Source organism: Alligator sinensis, unplaced genomic scaffold (genome assembly GCF_000455745.1).
Source record: "Alligator sinensis unplaced genomic scaffold, ASM45574v1 scaffold421_1, whole genome shotgun sequence".
Lineage (NCBI taxonomy): Eukaryota > Metazoa > Chordata > Crocodylia > Alligatoridae > Alligator > Alligator sinensis.
The window spans coordinates 2,685,301-2,703,237 of record NW_005841871.1 but is presented as its reverse complement, the minus strand read 5'-3'; the positions used below and the strand labels follow the sequence as shown (position 1 = coordinate 2,703,237).

At 44.6% G+C, this 17,937-nt stretch overlaps 3 protein-coding genes across 4 annotated transcripts in view; 1 reads left to right on the top strand and 2 right to left on the bottom strand.

Moving 5' to 3' along the window:
• CCDC96 (coiled-coil domain containing 96) overlaps positions 1 to 745 on the bottom strand; it is a 6,752-nt gene extending 6,007 nt beyond the window's left edge. Inside the window, exon 1 of the mRNA XM_025195154.1 lies at positions 674 to 745. Within this exon, the coding sequence (XP_025050939.1) occupies positions 674 to 745 (72 nt within the window). The remainder of the gene's footprint in view (positions 1 to 673) is intronic.
• Positions 746 to 1,302: 557 nt separating this feature from the next.
• On the top strand, positions 1,303 to 10,188 carry TADA2B (transcriptional adaptor 2B). Its single transcript, XM_025195298.1, has 2 exons — positions 1,303 to 1,448; positions 3,008 to 10,188. Exon 2 carries the CDS (start codon positions 3,014 to 3,016, stop codon positions 3,998 to 4,000), a length of 987 nt encoding a protein of 328 aa, XP_025051083.1. The 5' UTR covers positions 1,303 to 1,448; positions 3,008 to 3,013; the 3' UTR covers positions 4,001 to 10,188.
• Positions 10,189 to 17,323, bottom strand: GRPEL1 (GrpE like 1, mitochondrial). 2 transcript variants are annotated; one of them, XM_025195310.1, is made up of 4 exons: positions 16,286 to 16,470; positions 15,862 to 16,027; positions 13,402 to 13,483; positions 10,189 to 11,762 (listed from the first exon to the last, which is right to left on the bottom strand). In XM_025195310.1, coding segments are annotated over exons 1-4 (597 nt in total). In that variant the 5' UTR covers positions 16,288 to 16,470; the 3' UTR covers positions 10,189 to 11,415. The 2 variants fall into 2 exon arrangements, with proteins under 2 accessions (XP_025051095.1, XP_006017079.1); XM_006017017.3 differs by lacking the exon at positions 16,286 to 16,470 and adding an exon at positions 17,180 to 17,323 and having other exon boundaries at positions 10,192 to 11,762; positions 15,862 to 16,029.
• Between the last annotated feature and the right edge of the window lie 614 nt (positions 17,324 to 17,937).

The window sequence follows — 17,937 nt, the reverse complement described above, 5'->3', positions numbered from 1 at the left end:
CCCCTTCCTCTGGGGGGGGGATGTCGCCCTCTACGCGGGGCCACGGGATCGGGCGGTGGTTTCCCTGCTTTACCTGGGCCCGTTGTCACCGGTCCACACACGCGTAGGGTGGGATCAGGTCCGGCCTCCCTGCTTGGGCGGCTGGGCTCACGTAACCCCAGCCAGGCGCGCGCCGGTCTTCTTTTGTAGGCCTCTAAGGTAGGTGCCCGCGCCACGTGTCAGGTTTGTGGTGCGCGCTCCCAGGCTAGCGGCCACATTACACAGAGCTTGAAGTAGGGGTTGCCCGCCCCGGTGCGTGCCCCAGTGCGGCACGCGAAGACATTTTGCTCGGCCCTCGGGGTGGGCTGTGGGGGAGCCGCCAGGGCCGGATCCTTCTTGTGGCAGCCCCAGCCCCTTTCCCACTGTCCAGCTCAAGGTGCACGTGCACCACCCGGCTTGGGGCTCCACAGACGGCTGCTTTCGGTCTCCCAGATGCCTGCCACAGCCGGGCTGGGCTCTGGGCCACCCACCGCGGAGCCCAGGCTGCTCGCGTCAGGGGATGGGGAGGCCGCAAGCAGCTGCACTGGGGTCTGCAGAGCTGTGGCCCAGCTCGGTGCCAGCAGCAGTGCGTGTGCGTCTCGGGACAGACAGTGGAGGAGGGGCTGGGATTGCGCTGCTGTAAGAAGGATCAGACCCCTCGTGGCTCTCCTGCCGTCTGCTCCCGGATGCTTCTTTCTGATGCCTCCAGCCTGCCCGTGCTGTCCATGCTTCTGCTTCGCTTGCATCTGTTCTCTTGACAGCTGCTAGGCTCATGTCACTGTGCAGCTCATGTGTGCAGCTGCTTTCTGGCTGTGGTGGGCAGCAGATGTTGGTGTGATGCCCAAGTGAAGTACTATGTGTCCACCTTGGCTCAGAAGACTGAGCTTTGGCAGAGCGCTTGGTTTCTAGCTCATTCAGGTGAGCGGTAATCAGGTATGTTATCCTGAAGTCGGGCAGAGGCAGGGTAGGTGTGCCTAGGCTAACCAAATCAGGGTTGCATAAGCTTTCACAAGCAACAGCTGTCTGTGTTGGACACTGTGATGCTGAAGCCAAGGTTGCAGATTGTGACTGAGGTTGTACCAGTGCTCTTGCTGAGACTTAAACCCAGATGTTCCTGGTTAGAGGGTCTTGCCTCTCCACTCAGCATCAGGCTGATCACCACATTTGGGGTCAGGAAAAATTTTTACCCGAGGGTCAGATTGGTATGGACTGGAAGGTTTGCCTTCTTCTGTAGCAGGGATTGTGGCAGTCTTCTTTGATCTCTTGAGCCTGTATTAACAACCTTTGCAACAGCAGGGCATTAGCCACCATGGTCCTCCTGCTTTACATGCGATTTAAAGACAGAGGAGAAGAAGGGAGAGTGGGCAGTAATGAGAGAGGTGAAGGAGATGGCAGGAACAGCAAAGCCGTAGGATTTAAAGATAATCCAGGTAATGGGATAAGAATCTGTAATCCCTGCTTAGACCGTATTTAACATAGTACAACCTGTGGATGACTTTTTTGTTGTGCAGTTTTATGTTCAAGTCAGTTCTTAAAATGCCAGTGTTTAAGAATAGTTATTTGGAGCTCAGCAAACAAGGTTGCTACAGGGTTTTGTGTATTTCTGAACGTGATGTCAGATGAAGGAAAACTAAGTGAATGGGATGTCCTGTTGTCGTTCTGAGTCTTTGAAAAACAAAGTAGCAGCTCCTGTGCAGGAAATGTTAACTCAAGACATTGGCACTTGCAAAGTTGATGTTAACTGTTTCATTGTTGATCAGGGTTGCAGGAGCGAGGGACATTTCTGCAAGACTGTTCAGTGCCAGAGCAACATCCTTTTATACACAGTCTGATCTAGCTACATGCCATGCAGTGTTAGCTGATTTATTTAAGATACAAGCACAGCACTGTGGCATCCAAAGCTGTTCCATTTAATTTAGATACCTAGTAATGGAAGTTTTATCGTTTGTTCATTTGTTTGTTCTTGGAAGGCTTTTGTCAGCCAATTGTTGCTTAAAGAAATCACAAAACTGTTACAACAACAGTAAAATCTGATCAGGGTTCAAGTTTCTGACAGTCTGGGTATGTTTTGTCTAGCCTTGTCTTCTAATGTATAGAAGAGGAGAAAACTGAACTAGGTAAGATAGAAACTACGTGAGGACTTAGTGTATTCATGTTATACAAGCGCAAGGGGAGTTGTAGTGAGGGATGATTTTAAGTTTTTCAAGGAGCTTTGACAACAGGATTTTTTTTTTTTTTTTTTTTTAAGATATTTGAGTTTAAAAATGTATTCTCTTCCAAAATACCCGAGGGGTGCTGCACATCTAATGTCCTCCGTTCTTTCTTCCTTATTTTGTGTCTCTACCACATTCTGAGTTTTTCTCCAGTGTGCTATTGTTGTCAGATCATTTCTTGCCCTCTCAACATCCTGTTACCCTCTAATAACAAATTATTTTCTCGTTTAGGTGCAACATAGAAAAACGGCTCTCTCTTTCATGTTGATGATGCTTGAATTAAATTGTTACTACCTAACAGAGCCAGAACCCTTTAAATACTTACTTTTGAGTGTAGTTATATACTTAAATAAAAACATTCTTGTGAGAGAATTTTAAGTACTGATTTCCCCTCTCCCTTCACCTGTGTCTTTTATAAAAATGTATTTATAACCAATTGAGCAAAACCAAAATTACGTTTGGGGTTATTGGTTCTGAGTCTGCAGGGAGTACTACATTTGGAGTAGAATTCTTGTTTATATTTTAATTCTTGACTTTGGTCTCCAAATGTTGACACAACAGCTCTTTGGATGATAAGTGAATTCTCTGTCTGCATATGGTTATGAAAATTGTTGCTTACTTGTGTAGGAGGAAACTTAAAAAAAAATAAGAGTTTGAGTAGTTTTGCCATCTAAAGCTGGATGTTTGTGTGGATAATGCAGGTCTCGTCCGTGACACTGGGCATAACTCAGAAATGATCAGTCCATCAGTAATCTCTGACTTTGTTCTTTTTCTAGGAGGATATGGCTGCTCATGTTGGAGCATCCCGAACTCCCCAGGAAGTGATGGAACACTATGTAAGCATGTATATCCATGGTAACCTTGGAAAAGCCTGCATCCCTGACACCATCCCCAACAGAGTTACAGATCACACCTGCCCCAGCGGTGGCCCACTTTCTCCTAGCTTGACCACCCCTCTCCCACCTTTGGACATATCAGTGGCAGAGCAGCAGCAGCTGGGGTACATGCCACTTCGGGATGACTATGAGATTGAGTATGACCAAGATGCTGAGACTCTGATCAGTGGCCTTTCAGTGAACTATGATGATGATGATGTGGAAATAGAATTAAAAAGAGCTCATGTGGATATGTATGTAAGAAAACTTAAGGAGAGACAACGGCGAAAAAATATTGCACGAGATTATAACTTGGTTCCTGCCTTTCTGGGGAAGGATAAAAAGGACAAGGAAAAGGCTCCAAAACGCAAGATCACAAAAGAAGAAAAGGAGTTGAGGCTAAAACTGAGGCCCCTGTATCAGTTCATGTCCTGTAAGGAGTTTGAAGACTTCTTTGAGAACATGCACAAGGAGAGGATACTTCGAGCAAAGATTCGAGAGCTGCAGCGCTACCGTCGAAATGGGATCACCAAAATGGAGGAGTCAGCAGAGTATGAGGCAGCTAGACACAAACGGGAGAAAAGGAAGGAGAATAAAAACATTGCCAGTTCCAAGAGAGGAAAGGAAGACGGCAAAGATGGTGAATTTGCTGCAATTGAAAACCTGCCGGACTTTGAACTCTTGTCAGACAGAGAGAAGGTGCTCTGCAGCTCTCTGAATCTGAGTCCAGCACGTTACGTGACTGTGAAAACTATAATAATTAAAGACCATCTTCAAAAAAGACAAGGAATTCCTTCAAAAAGTCGCCTTCCCAGTAACCTAGATAAGGTATTAAAGAAAAGGATTTTAAATTTTCTAACAGAAAGTGGTTGGATATCCAGGGACGCCTCATAAAACCTGTCTGAACTGAATGCCCCCCGCCCATCCCCACGAACAAAAGGCTCACTGCGGGCTACAGGACTCCATTACTCTCTCTCGCTTTCCTCAAGATTGGATTTCTCCTGTAAAACATGAGTATTTACAGCTCTCAGTCTAGAGGGACTCTTTGCAATGGATCATGGAAAATACTAACCTGTAACTCCTTGTGTGATCTTAAAGTCAGTACTTTAAGAAGAAAGATTTGCCCTTTAAATATGGACAGTAGATGAGTACATCAGATCTAATAGGTTTTGGTGCACTGTTGAAATGGATCTTTTCGCATGGGTTTAGACCAAGCCTGGTGTAGCTGTTTACTCCTTATTGTTGGCCAAAAGGATTGTTGGTGCAGCACCTGCTCTTCTTGGGGTGGGAGGGGGGACATCCCACTTGGTGCGAGCCTGTCTTCTTGTGTTGCACTCTCCTCAGAGTGCTGGCAGCAAAGTGACACTTGCAAAAATTTTCTGCTCTGAAGCACAGAACACTTAAAGCTTGGAGTTTTGTGAATGTTGCTTTGCTTCCAGCATCTTTTTCCTCATTAACCAGGGCCTATATTGTAGCAAAGTGGTGTCAGGATGTGAAGAAAAAGCAGGGAAGTTAGATGACCCAAGAACGGGGATTGGGTAAGTACAAATGTGGTAAATAAGTTGCTCCTGGTCACTTGTTTTGTTGATGAACAGCCTTCATGTTCCTCAGCAGACTAACTCCAGGGTTTCTCTTGGCACTGACTGTCAGCCACTGCAGTAGTAAAGTTGCAGGGTTACAAAGCAGCTATGCTATCTGTTGTTCTGCAGATGGAAACCTTGGGATTTGAACTACTTGAGTGGATATGGCTGTCCAGCAAGAGGCATTAGCAAGGAGAGTGGAGTGCACTGCTTCAGGACCTTGTCGGCACCTGATCTCAATGAAACTACTGTGAGCCTTGGGCAGGAGTTAAATACGTGCTTTGCTGTCCAGGCAACTGCATGCGTGAAAACAGTCCACTTTTACCTTTCTACCCTGCCTCCTCTTTGGATCTTAACTGGTCCAGAGAGATATTTTCCAAACCGAATCTTTTTCATGTAATTCTGTTGCAGACCATTGTGATCATAAACTGTGGAATTATTTCATAGTGTGCAGCTAAAGCTGTCTCAAAACATGAAACTGTGACTGAGCTATTAGAGGCTTTACATTGCAATTGCTTTTGAACAGACTTAGCTTAAAATTCTCTGAAGATCTTCACTGTAGTTGGTAGCAGTATTCTGTATCTGAGCCACTTTAATGCAGTGTCACTGAATGTGACTCTACCAGCTTAATAGCCTTGGGTTCTGTTGATGGCTTTTTTGGTTTTGTTAAGGGCTACAAATTGAGCAAGGTGCTTGTAACTAGCCCAGTTTTTGTCCCTAACAAGTAGGTTACGCATACTCAGTCAACCAAATGTTATTCCCACTGGTCAAGTTCCAAGAGAGATCAGCAGCAGGATTTATACTCTTAAACTTGTATGTTGGAGTTGCTTGAATGCACCAGCAACTTGGTGAGAGTTGATATCCCTGCAAAGTTCAGGGAAATCCATGTGCTGGTCATGGGCTTGTCATCTCTTTTACAGCTCCTTGTGTCTTTATTTCCTGGGTGGCCCTGAACAGTTGGCCGATTTGATGCCTTTGGAAGGCAGGTGGTCTGAGAAGTGGTGTTTCATTGCAAACACAGGCTTTCTAATCAGTCAAAATATCTTGTGGCATTTCATGCAGAGATGGATGAAGTAACCATCAGACTTAATGCAGCACAGGTGTAATTCTGAGCATTTAGTTGTCAGGGTACAGTATTACCAATACAGCATTACCTGGGTTTGAATATGGAAAGGGTACAAGTATAAAGTCAGCATTTCAAGAAAATAATGGTGCCTTTGTCTTCTCAGCTTGTGATAGAACATTCTTGCAGAAGAGCAAAGGCCACATCCTCAGCTGTGGAAGGCTTTGTTTGGCTCAACTGTAAAATGGCCTGTAAAATATTTAGGACAAAATCTTCTTTCTCACTCTTCCAGCAGCAGTTTGATTGACTGCAGCTTGCTTAGCAGCTTTAAGAAAAGCCTCCATCCCCAGGGCAAAGAATACGTGAGAAGATTAGTACTAGAAACCATACCAAGTTCCTATGCCCTATTCCTAGGGAAAAGGGAGGACATTTCAAGCACTCTCTATCCTGAAACACAGCACTGGAGTTACATGGTTAGTTCTTTCCCCCAGCCTGTTACCTGGGTGCCAAACCACCAATCTTGCATTAAGTATTCGGAACCCTCAGTATAAGTCCTTGAGTACTTCATGTAAGTTTTTAAATCTATATCATTTTTATACTTCCAAGGTGCTCTGGCACTGGTAGTGGGTTTAAGTGAAGCAATACTCTAAAGCCCATCTGATGGATAACTTAAAGGAATCAGACTTCTAGGCACTGCTGCGAGTCATTTAAACATTGTATAAATCGACTCTTCTGCATTAACACTTTGTAGTTTTTTAATTCCTCAGCCCTTCCAAAAGACGTTTTCTTTGGTGCTAGACATAACTTATTGAACATCAGAATGAATGTAAAATAAAGTATTTTTAATGTATGAAATGATGGATATCAATATTTATTTTAACCTTGCAAGCAAATTTAAGGAGCAAGAGCATTTGCTTCCGTGAATCATCTAAAAAGGGCTTCCTTAGAAGCAGTGTCTCAATGTCAGCTCTCCTTTGACTTGCACTAAGAGGAAATAGTTCTGTGTGCTCTCATGGAACTGGTCAGTTATTCCAAGTGTTCTTTGTATGACTGAGCTCCTCTCACTTTTTTAACATTGAGGCACAATTACCCTAATCTCAGCAACTGATTGAAACTATGCTGCTTCTCCTGCTTGCAGGGGAAATGAAATTAATATGGCAAAAAGAGTTCCTACCCTGTATTTATCTGTACTACTTCTCATGTGCTATATTAACATCTTGATGTACATGTTGCTAACTTTGTGATGAAAGCAACTGTTTTTACACACTTTAAAAGTACTTGATTTGCCCACTGGAGACCCCCTTATTGAGTTCAAGTGAGCCTAGAAGGTGGTGCAGCCTGACCTGGTGTTGCAAGCAGAGGTGGTGATGCCTACTTGAAACATGCTCCTCTGATCAATCCAGTCCCAATGAAGCCTTACAAAAAATAGCAGCTTGTGCAATAACAAGGGTGCATTCATCTTCCTTCTGCAAGTGTGTACTAATTGATTTTTTTTTTTAACCCTTCTTGCTGCTGGAAGGCTTGTAACTGTAGTGTGCTGGAATAAAAAAACCTTTGCCACTTCTGTTGATGTCCTAGCAAAGTGCTGGAACAGTCATAGTGGGCCTGCATGAGTCACTGCCCATAAACTGCCTTGTGAATCAATACAAGCTAAGCACTCTGCCGTTATCCTTTTGTGTGGCTGCTGCAGCAAATTTCTTTGTACTTGTAACTGGCTTTACTGAAGTTCTTACAAGATGCTTTTTGCATGTGTCCCAGCTGCTCTTAAGCTATAACAATTTTAAAATACTGTGAAGGAAGATGCCTGGTGAGCATACTTAGTTCATCAGATTTCCCTTAATTAAAGAAGGGAACATCAGCCTCCTTTTAAATTATATCCTGGTGCAACTGCCCCACATGCACCACTGCCTATGCTGCAATCATGTAGAAACTAATGAATGGTCATGGTGTGTACACACACAGCATTTTAACAAACATTTTCCCATTGTATACAGCTGATCTTTTACATTTAATAAAGTTTCTTTCAATTATTGATTGAATAGTGATGTAGCCTGTGTGTTAGAGAGGTGCTTGGATTCCTAGAAATGCAAGTGCTGTGAATTCTTTCTCTGGGGGGAGGAAGGGCAACAAGCCACTTGGGTGACATAATAAAGACCGATTCAAGTTCCAGAGATTGTTTTCAGATTTAGTTGCCTGTTTCTCTAAGGGAGAAGCAAGCAAGGGTAAATTCTGTTCCCAAGGGGAATATCAATATGGAACTTGTAGCTTTGTTTTGCCATGTGAGTTCTGTGTTTCTATCTTTAATAAAAGTATCAGGACTAGCTTTAACTACTGTCAAATATGACTTCAGCACTGCTCCTTGTGGAAGTGTGCCAGATGTTAGCAAGTTCACCCTGCCTTTCTTTCCTGGGTGGGTCTCTTTCCCCCAGTAGCCCTCACCTGTCTTAGTTTTGTACTCCCAGACAGCTGCCTCAATAAAACAACAGCTACTTTAGGGATGTACACAACTTTGTTACAAAGACTAGTAGCTTCAACAAAAGCAAACCATAACCTTTTCTCAACTAGAAACAACTTTGAGAGCTCCTTTTTTGCTAGTGTCATAATTAATGCTCTCCATCTCTTTGAGTGAATGTACACTTTAGCTACTGGCTCTTTTTCTAGTACAGGATAAGTCAATATACTTACAAATAAAATAATATTACCTTAGCTATTCTTCTGCAAGTAGAGTAAGTTGGAAAGAGACATACAACATGAGTCTGCTGAGTAAGAAGGTGCCAATCTTCTCTTTTGCTACACGTAGCATCTTATTTCAGTGATAACCATTCTGTTTGTCCCAAAGAGTCTATCCAAATCACAGGAGTTGTCATGATTTTCTCTTGCTTCATATTTACACCTTTCCATTTGTATAAAGCAAACATGACTATTCTTGCATCTACCTGAACCCAATGGTGCTTAGTAAAATTCACCAGAGAGAAGTGAGTATCTAGGTTTACTAGGAACCCCGACAATCCTATTTTGATGTTTGTGTTATTTCTTAGTACCCATGGGTGAAACTTGCATCTACCACTGTGTTCTTCCCATCCCAATGCAGGCCTCCTTGTAGAATTCTCAAAACCAAACGTGTCGTTTCTTGGGAACTCGATACAGAGCTGCAAAAGTCATCTGCATATTTTTACTGTTAAAACTCTGACATGCTGTTATAAAATATGTCCTTCATTTTGTTTTTACCAATGCTATATTCTCTAGAGTGGTAAATGTCTTCAGCCAGGAAAGACACCAGAACAAGTGTACAACCACCTAATGATGATTTATTCACTGAACAGCTAGAAATGGCAGCATCTGTTGGCTAACAGAGCAGTCACAAAAACAAAGCAAGCTTTCTACCTTTCCTCTTCCAAAGTCTCAGTTTAATTTTTTAAATTGGATAGTTGAAAACCAAATAAGTGACAATAAGGCAAGCAGGGAACACCTCCGCTATTGCAATTCAACTGGATGAGGGCCTCAAGTAAGTTGCAGTAGTGCCCATCATGAGCTGAAACACTCCGTTGTATTTTTCCTCAACACTATCTTTTGGTAATCCAGTAATAAAATACTAAATAAAAATTAAAGGCAACATCTTCATCCCTCAATCCAAGACCAAATATTGGAAATGGGGAAAAGACTAAGAGCATTCAACCTTGTCCTAACTACTCCTGTTAGTGTCTAAAGGTTTTACCAGAGATGGAAACTGAAGAGGTTTTGGGCTTGAGGGGAGATCTGTTCTATAGCAGTGGGGACCAGCCTTTTTGGCAAGTGCACCACCAATTAGCCCCAAGCCCCCTCAAATGACACTCCAGTCCCTTCCCTAATCTGCTTTGTTTTCAGGTTCCTCTCCTGTGCTCTGCTTTATCTGCTACCGTACTGCCTGCCTCACAGACAATGCCCATCCTACAGGTTGGCTGCCCCACTCTACAGCATAACGGCTGCATTCTTATCAGCTGTTCAACAAGCTAACATTTTATAGGTGCATAAATAGCACAAACAAGAACTAAATGAATACTCTGTTTATAAGATGCTGCTGATCCTGCTTCCAATCTGGCATAGTGAAGCTATTACATAAACTAGGGATGCTGCCCAACTGCCAGGCTCCCAATCTGTGCCACTGCTCCATTGTTTTTCTGCCACTGCTGCTAGGAACTCTAGGCTCCTCTTCCCTCCTCCAGCTTTTGCTGCCTTCTGGTCCTGGGGGGACCCAAGGTCCCCACATAGGATGGGAAACATTGTATGGCTCAGGTGAGGTCCACATGACACAGCATACAACCTGCATATTGTATGGTGGGGGTGAGGGAAAGGGAGCCTGCAGCCCTAGCCACTCAGAAGTTGGCAGCCCTTAAACCAGGGGTGGGCAAAATGCAGCCTGGGGGCTGGATGTGGCCCGCCAGATCATTCTATCTGGCCTGCAGGGCTCCTAAAAAAATTAGAATATTAATATTTATCTGCCCCTGGCTGCCCGTCATGCAGCCCTCGATGGCTTGCCAAAACTCAGTAAGCAGCCCTCTAATCAAAATAATTGCCCACCCCTACCTTAAACAAATAATGGAAGTTAACCAGCCCTGTATGGTTTTTGCTAGAAACTTAGTGTTACAGGACAGCAAATTTTACTAAGGAATGTAAATGGAGCAGGTCTTTTGTTTGTTTGATTCAGTTACTTTTTAACAACAGTGATTAGTACAGACTATGCATTCATATTAAAAAAAAAAAAAGAAAAAGAAAAGGGGAACAGGTGCCAAACTTACTTTTAAATACTGAACCTGTGTCAGTTTGCTATTGTGACCTTCCAAGTAGTTGCAAATAAAACAGCACAACAACTTGACTATGAACTTTAAAATTACAAGAACAGCATAAGATTGTTCAAACCAATTTATATTGTATTAAATCAAAGATCCAGAGACTGGATAAATTATTTTTAGCTGCTTCAATGCCATACAAATATTAATGGTTTTCTTAAGTAGAGTTTAATTCATACAGAATATGAAGAGTTGAATAAAGGCCACAGAGGGAGTCCGGTATCCACTGCAGTTTATTTACCACCTTCTATATAGATGAGATTTCTCAAAGGTTGTACCATCTGCTGTTAAGAGAAACCAACCTACTCATGGAATATGAGACAATACACAGAAATAGTTCCTGACCAGCAGAGACAGTAGTAGATGAACATCGTTGACTCATGGAAGTTGATGGACACTTGCAGAGAGCTGGTGCCTACTTCAATATTAGGAAATACAATACAAAGGAAGGTGCAGAGAGTCTGAAGGCTGCTTTCACTCTAAATAGTGCTCTGACTCAGGTTATTTCTGTGGATACATTTAGTTTTTCATTAACACACTTTCAGTGGCTACAATTATAACAGATAAGATGTTATCCAAAATGCAAGGTGACAATGGCTCTGGGAGGCTCTCTCCTGAAGTATGAAATGCAATCTAAAGTGTTCTTTGTAGGCCCTTCAAATTATTTATAGTCCACTAAGTGAGTTAATCTAACATTCACTTTGTTTTTCACTGTAGCAACTCAATTGGCTAATTGTAAGCCGTCCACAAAGAGTACAGGGATGAGAAGATGCAGAGGAAGAAAACTATCCATCTATTTAATAGTTGTATGGCATTTTTAAATGTCTACCAATTAAGCAGCTAAGATCCCTTTACGACACCTACCAAGGCAGGCCTCAGGGTGCGCCCATGCAGCTTATAGCCAACCTTGGATACTAATGCAATGGTGCCAGGCTCCTTTCCTTCCACAGGAGCATGGAACAATGCTTCATGCTCATAGGGATCAAACTTGGCTCCAACAGGATTCAGTTTGAGCAGGCCATGCTTTTTGAACACCTTCTGAATCTGTACTTCTGTCATGACAAGACCTTCATACAGGCTTTTCAGGTGAGGGTTTTCATCTCTGAGTTCCTCTTTTGGAACACTTTCAGTTGCTTTTCCCAAAACGTCAGCAACCTCTAGTAAGTCCTTGCAGAATCCCTGAATCCCTAGAAAAAGATGAAGAAAATCAAATTAATTCTTCTTAAAAGGGACTCTGTCCACTTTAAAGGACACATCTTTTAGAAAGCCTGTTATACTTGTAACAGTTGTGGAGAAAGTGTTAGTTTGTGTAGGTTTTTCAGACCACCATGGGGAGAGAGATTTGTAACAAGAAAGTAGCTATAACAAAAATGTAACATCAGCCTGATGGTGGCCAAACTTATTTATGCTCTTAATGCACCTGTCCAACCTCTTCTGGTTGTAGTCCAAACATCATTATGTTAGCTTGTTAGAGAAAACATAATCATTCCTGCAAACAAGGTAAAACTCCCTCAAAGTTGAGGATTTTTTCCTGTCATCCCACTTCCCTGTAATCTCTCGATACCACACCACGCCACACCACTAACTACTGTTTTCTTTGCCTCAAACTGTTGTTAGAATTTATGTGAACCTTAGATGTTATTGCAATAAAAAGAGTCCTAGTCTAGGAGAAGAGACTTACTGGGTTGAGAGCCATAATACATGGTTGTGAAAAGTGAATTTCTAATCAAAGTGCTCAGTGTTCACTAACATTTTACAAGAATCCTGAATGCTCTTGAGCTTAGGTTTGCTTTTTCACAGTCTAAACAAGTGACCCTATTTTCAGACTAATGTAAAGTTAATGATTTAAGATGTGGCAACGTTGTCTTTTTCATTCTCTCAGCCCTAAGCTGGGAAACAAAATGAAATAATTATGCACTGACACCATACGGTGCTCTCTTTTGCTATTACAGTATTTACAAACAATACCACTTCTGTTTTGCACACTGTTTTCAGAAGATAAGTACTACTAATATACGGTTTGACCAGAATGGTCACAAGAACTACCAGACATCTAAATAAGTCGCCTGATCCTTAAAGATATTAAGTGCCTCTAGCACTCCTCAATGTCAATGGTAGCCTTGTGTGACCAGCACTATGAAAAAAAATCAGCATTAACTGGATTGTCCAGAATTGACATTAGAGCACTTATTTTAGCGCATAATTATTTCGTTTTCTCCCCTACTTTAGGGTTAAAACAATGAAAGAGCAGTGCTGTCACATCTTAAAACCTCAGGATACATAGTTGAAAACAAACAAAAAAAAAAAAACAGGCCCTCAAAGTGTTTCAAATTTTTTAAAAAGGCTTAAAATTCGGGAGGAAAGCATGTTTCAGATACTTGTGGTTTCATGCTTTTTTCAGCCAAGTGTGAGGTGACATGGAGAAGAGGAGCAAAGTTCAGGGTACCAGCTACACCAAGACTTTCCCAGTTCCATACAGATAACCCATTATAAATCCAGCAAGTAGATACAACTTGGAAGATTTTTGACATAATATGTACAGGTGTCTGGTAAGCATTATGCCGTCTTGTGTGGCTGGAAGTCGTTGGAAAACCTCAGACAAAGCAGTCCCCAATGTTTCATGAAATTCCTCGTGCATAAAAATGCAATGTCTTTAACACAGCTGAATACAAATCTCACACCCATTCACAGTCCTCCAACACAGAAGGCACAGCTGGTCCAAGATGGACTAATCCTTAAGGGCACTCTGCACACAAGCTTTGGCTTTCATATTAGCATCACTGTGTTTTCACAATACAGGAGCACAAATGGGAAGTCTCCACCTACCATACAACTTGGCCTCTTCTACCAGTTTCTGACTTCTTTGTCTCAAGTTTTCAGTGTCTGCCAGAGCTCTCTTATACTTATCCTGAGGAAGAAATAAAACACATTGCAGAAGAGGTTCTCATACAATCTCTGTGTTGCTTGCCATTAATTTAATGGACTTCCATTCTAGTAATTTTAACCCCCAACAGCAATTTAACAAAGTATGCTTACTGACAATAGGTTTCAGAGTCAGATTCAAAACCAACTTATCATCAAATGAGGCTATGAAGGCTAATCCTCACAAGGATTAGGCAAGTATTGGCCTCATTTAGAGGTGAAAAACAGGGAGGAAGGATTAAGCAATTTACTTAAGTGTACAGAGTCATAAGCTGATTCAAGGCTTTCCAAGCAAGAATTCATTTGAAGGTTTGTGTGTTCTCTAGGGATGTAACGCATGGGAATGCCAAATGTGCCATCCCCCCTAATCCCCGTGTGCTTCTGGCAGGACTTTGTTTATCAAACTGGTTCTCCCTGCACTGTTTTCTTGCATCACTAGCAAAGCAAAATAGTAAAAGGCCAAGAATTCCATTCATCCAAGACACAGGTAAAGATCATGGAAAATAAGACAAAGAATTGCATTCCCAGGCCTCAGGTTTCTGAAAAAAATGCTCCACCACATTTTATTGTAATACTTGTAGTGGATTTATCCTCAAGATAAACACTGGAGCATTTTATCCCGTTTTTATAGCTAGGAAACTGCCAGAGAAAAAAAATAAGTGACTTCTCCATGGTCACCTAAGAACCAGGGTTTTACCCTAAAAGCCAGCTTTTCTTTTTACCCACCAGGCCATCCCTCTTCTTCACACCCTTCAGTACCCTCCAATTTTACTGAGGTTCTGTAAATTGCAGGGTTTAACTCCAGAGTTTAATCTCGTTAAACCTATTAGCAGTTTGTTCCCAGCAAGATGACCAAGTTCTGCAAATGGACTAAAGATCAGATCCAATAAAGTACTTAGGTGGTGCAGCCCCAACCCTTCAGAGACGCTAATGCCTGGCTCCTGGAGTGGAATTTAGAAGCTTGCCTTAGGCACTGAAACCCCCACTGAATCTCCTTCTGAGGGAGAGTAATGTGCTTTCAAAATAGCCAGCGCACTGAGCAGCGAGCTGGCTTATATAGCCAGCAGAGTAGACAATGTTGGGGACAGGCTGTGCACACTATTTCGCCCACCTCTGGAGCTTCGGTACCTTACTCAATATTGGGAAGGTGCCTCTGTCCACAACTATAGCCCTTTCTTCTCCAAGGTTATCTTAACCCTAAGAGCCAGGGGCAACAGCCTCTTTCATTCAAAGGAGCGAGCAGAGATCACTTTTAAATATGGCTGCCAGAAGAGGAGCAAACACAGTATACAACAGCTAAACAGTAGTCACCCAGGAAGCAGGATATCTTGGTTCAGTTTCCTCCTCAGCCCAATAGGTACAAGCTCATATCTCCCATATTATGAGAGTAACCTAACTACTCTAAACCCCTCCTGCTCAATCTGAGCCGTTCCGTGACAAAGAATGCAACACGTTTTGGGCCATAGAGGAAGCATGACTCTAATGTAGTGGTTGGGCACTCACCACAGGGTCTGGAGTTGTGGGTTTCAAGCCAAGTTTCCCATTTCCCAGAGAAATGCTGTCATTAGTAGACTGCTATACAGAAGCTGGGCACCCTTCCTCCATGGCCTTTCAAAGAAGGCAGCAGCTGCTACTTTAATTTTGCAGGGAGCCCAATTCTATCAGTGTTAGGGCAGTATTAGAACATGCCTATCAGGTCACACCTTTCAGGGAGCTTAGCTGGGGGGCAGACCTAGTGACTGGATCTCAGTCAAGCTCCAGCTGATGTACATGCCCAGTTCCTGAGCCTGGGAGAGCACACACAGACCAAAAAAAACACTTGGTGTCTCTGGGATTCAGGCAGCATGAAGCATGGGTGTGTTTTGGATCATAATTTGATGTTTAGGTGCTTCAATTCCCCCCAGATCTTTTCTTGGATCTAGCCCTAAACCGAAAGGAATAACTCCAATGATAAATCCAGCCTGCAATTCATGAATCAGACAATTATTATAACTTTACCAAGCTTCTGCACAGTCCACATGGTTCTTAAACAATATTTTTTACAAGTGTTCCCTTCGGCACCACCGGGGGTTACTAGGAATAACGCCCACAAATTGTTAGAGAGATGTTTCAGGCTGGACATCAGGAGACATCATTTTATGGTTAGGGCTGCTGGGCTCTGGAATGGACTCCCAAGGAAGGTGGTGCTCTCTCCTACCTTGGGGGTCTTCAAGAGGAGGCTGGACAGATATTTGGCTGAGGTGTTATGACCCCAGCACTCGTTCCTGCCCAGGGCAGGGGGTCGGACCTGATGATCTGTTTAGGTCCCTTCCGACCCTAAGCACTATGAAACTATGATGGGTGTGCACACCAAAAGCCCCTTACTGTCATGTCTTTTAGTTGCTCTTCCAATTTGACTTTATCTTCTATTAGTGTCTTCTCAGCAGGGGTGGGTTCAGTCTTCTGTTCATTTTGGCTCTGACCCTGGTCCTCTTCTAAGTTTTGGCCAGTACTTTTCTGTTGTGTAGCTGTACAAAGGAACCGTGAAGTCCTAAAATAAACATTCAAAATTATATTAACTTGGAAGACAGAGCCGTGGTTACTGGATATAATGAACCCTTGATTTGCTACTTGCCAATAAGAGAAACCCCTGCTCTAAAGCAATAACGAATGATACATGTATCCGAGGTCCTGCTCTGCCTGCATGCAGCCTTACGCACATGTCCGATTTACGAGTAGTCCCACATTTCATATGTTGGCAGGACTAAGCCTTAAGCAGTAGTTTGTTGCTGAAAGCATCTCTGCATACATTGTAAAACAGGGTGGTGCCCACAGCAGTCTCTGCAGCCTTCCAGTCCCCAAAGTAGAAGACGCATACAAATCAGTCTAGTCCCTCTGTCCTCCAGTTCCTTCGAACGATCCTCATCTGGGAAGCATAAGCAAATCTTGCAATTGTGCATCCCAGCTGCGAAGCTGCCAGCACCCTGGACCCCAGCTGGCTTCCTGCTCCTTGGGGTGATGATCTCACAAGGTCCCTTCCAGCCCTAACAACTATGAAATCTTCGAAAGAAAACCAAGCAGCAGTTCATTCCCAGCCAGAAATCCTCACGCGTTTTTGTTTGATTTTTATTTTCGATTAAAGAACCTATTTCCAAATGTGTTAAAACTGAGTAAGAAAGACCTGGACTGAAACCCTCAAGACTTCAGCTTCGCTGTTTCTACCAGGCCCAAGTTAAGCAACCTGGAAACAGCGCGGCAGCCACCCCGAGGGGGCAGCCTTGAAATTCTTGTGATCCAGCGTGAAAACGCCTGATGTGGATTGGGGGAAATCCCACGTGGCCTGAAGGATAAACCAGGCCCACCCTCCTGCGAGATTAGATTAGGAAACCAACCCGTGACAAAACCAATGATGCAACAGCCTGCAACACCTCGGGCTCTACTTTCCTCCTGGACTGGAGATCTGGAGTAGCTGCCAGTCGGTGGCAGGGGCCGGGACCGGACACGAGCGGGGATGGACTCGCCTCCAAGGCCTTGTGACGAGACCCGGCCCTGCCGAGTGCCCCGACAGCAGGCGCCTGGATTCAGTGACCCCGGGATGGAGGCAATGCCGGAGGCCCAAGGTGGCCAGATCACCTTCCCCGCCCCCGCCAGGCCCAGCAGCGCCAGAGCAGCCCGGGGCGCGGGAGACGCACTCGGGCGAGGACAGCGCCGCGTACAGCAGCGGGTACCGCGAGGGGACCAGCCGCACGCCCCGCGCCGCCATGTCTCCTCCGCGCGCCTGCGCCGGGTCACGGCCTCACCACGGGCCAATCAGCGGACGCCGCTTCCCTGGGGGGGCGGGAGAGGCGGAGAGTGGCAGGAGCCGCGCCCAATCGGCCCCGCTGGCGTCTCCTGAGAGGTGGGGCCCGCTGCTCCGCACTGCGTGAGGAGGCGGAACGCTAGAGAGTGGGCGGTGACGTATGCACCCTGCCCCGCCTCAGCCGCAGGTGCGCGCGCAGGAAATGCTGTGGGGGCGGGTTCAGGCCACCGACCGTATTTTGTCACATACCTCACGCGCCTCCTTCCCTAGTTGCGGTGCGGCTTTCAGTGAGGAAACCGTGTTTGGAGTGGAAAAGAAGCAGACCAGCGCTGACCCTGCACCGCAGCGTGGGCCCGTGGAGCCCGTGAGCTGCTGGTGGAAACGACACCGGATTTACAGGAGCTCGTGTCAAGAGTGACTTGGAGTCGTCCAGCAGGCTGAATGGGCCGTGCCCGGGCTGTTCCTGGGCTGGATCCAGCTGGTGGGCCTCATCCGGTGCCCGGCCACGGGGAGGGGGCAGGGGGCACCCTGGCCCCGTGGGGAGGGCGTTGCCCAGCTCTAATCCAGCCAGAGGAGGGGCCGTGGCCTGGCCCTGATGCAGCAGCGGAGGAGGGAGGCTGTGGCAGGGCGAAGGAGCCCAGCCCAGCTCCAGCCCGCTACGT

What these genes read in the sequence shown, in the direction of transcription:
- GRPEL1 (XM_006017017.3), bottom strand. Translation starts at nt 17,239, where the DNA reads ATGGCGGCGCGGGGCGTGCGGCTGGTCCCCTCGCGGTACCCGCTGCTG. An exon ending in CGCTGCTGTACGCGGCGCTG is followed by an intron (nt 16,030 to 17,179) that starts TCCTCGCCCGAG and finishes AATGTTTATTTT; the next exon opens with AGGACTTCACGGTTCCTTTG. An exon ending in AGAAGAGGCCAAGTTGTATG is followed by an intron (nt 11,763 to 13,401) that starts GTAGGTGGAGAC and finishes ATCTTTTTCTAG; the next exon opens with GGATTCAGGGATTCTGCAAG.
- TADA2B (XM_025195298.1), top strand. Translation starts at nt 3,014, where the DNA reads ATGGCTGCTCATGTTGGAGCATCCCGAACTCCCCAGGAAGTGATGGAA.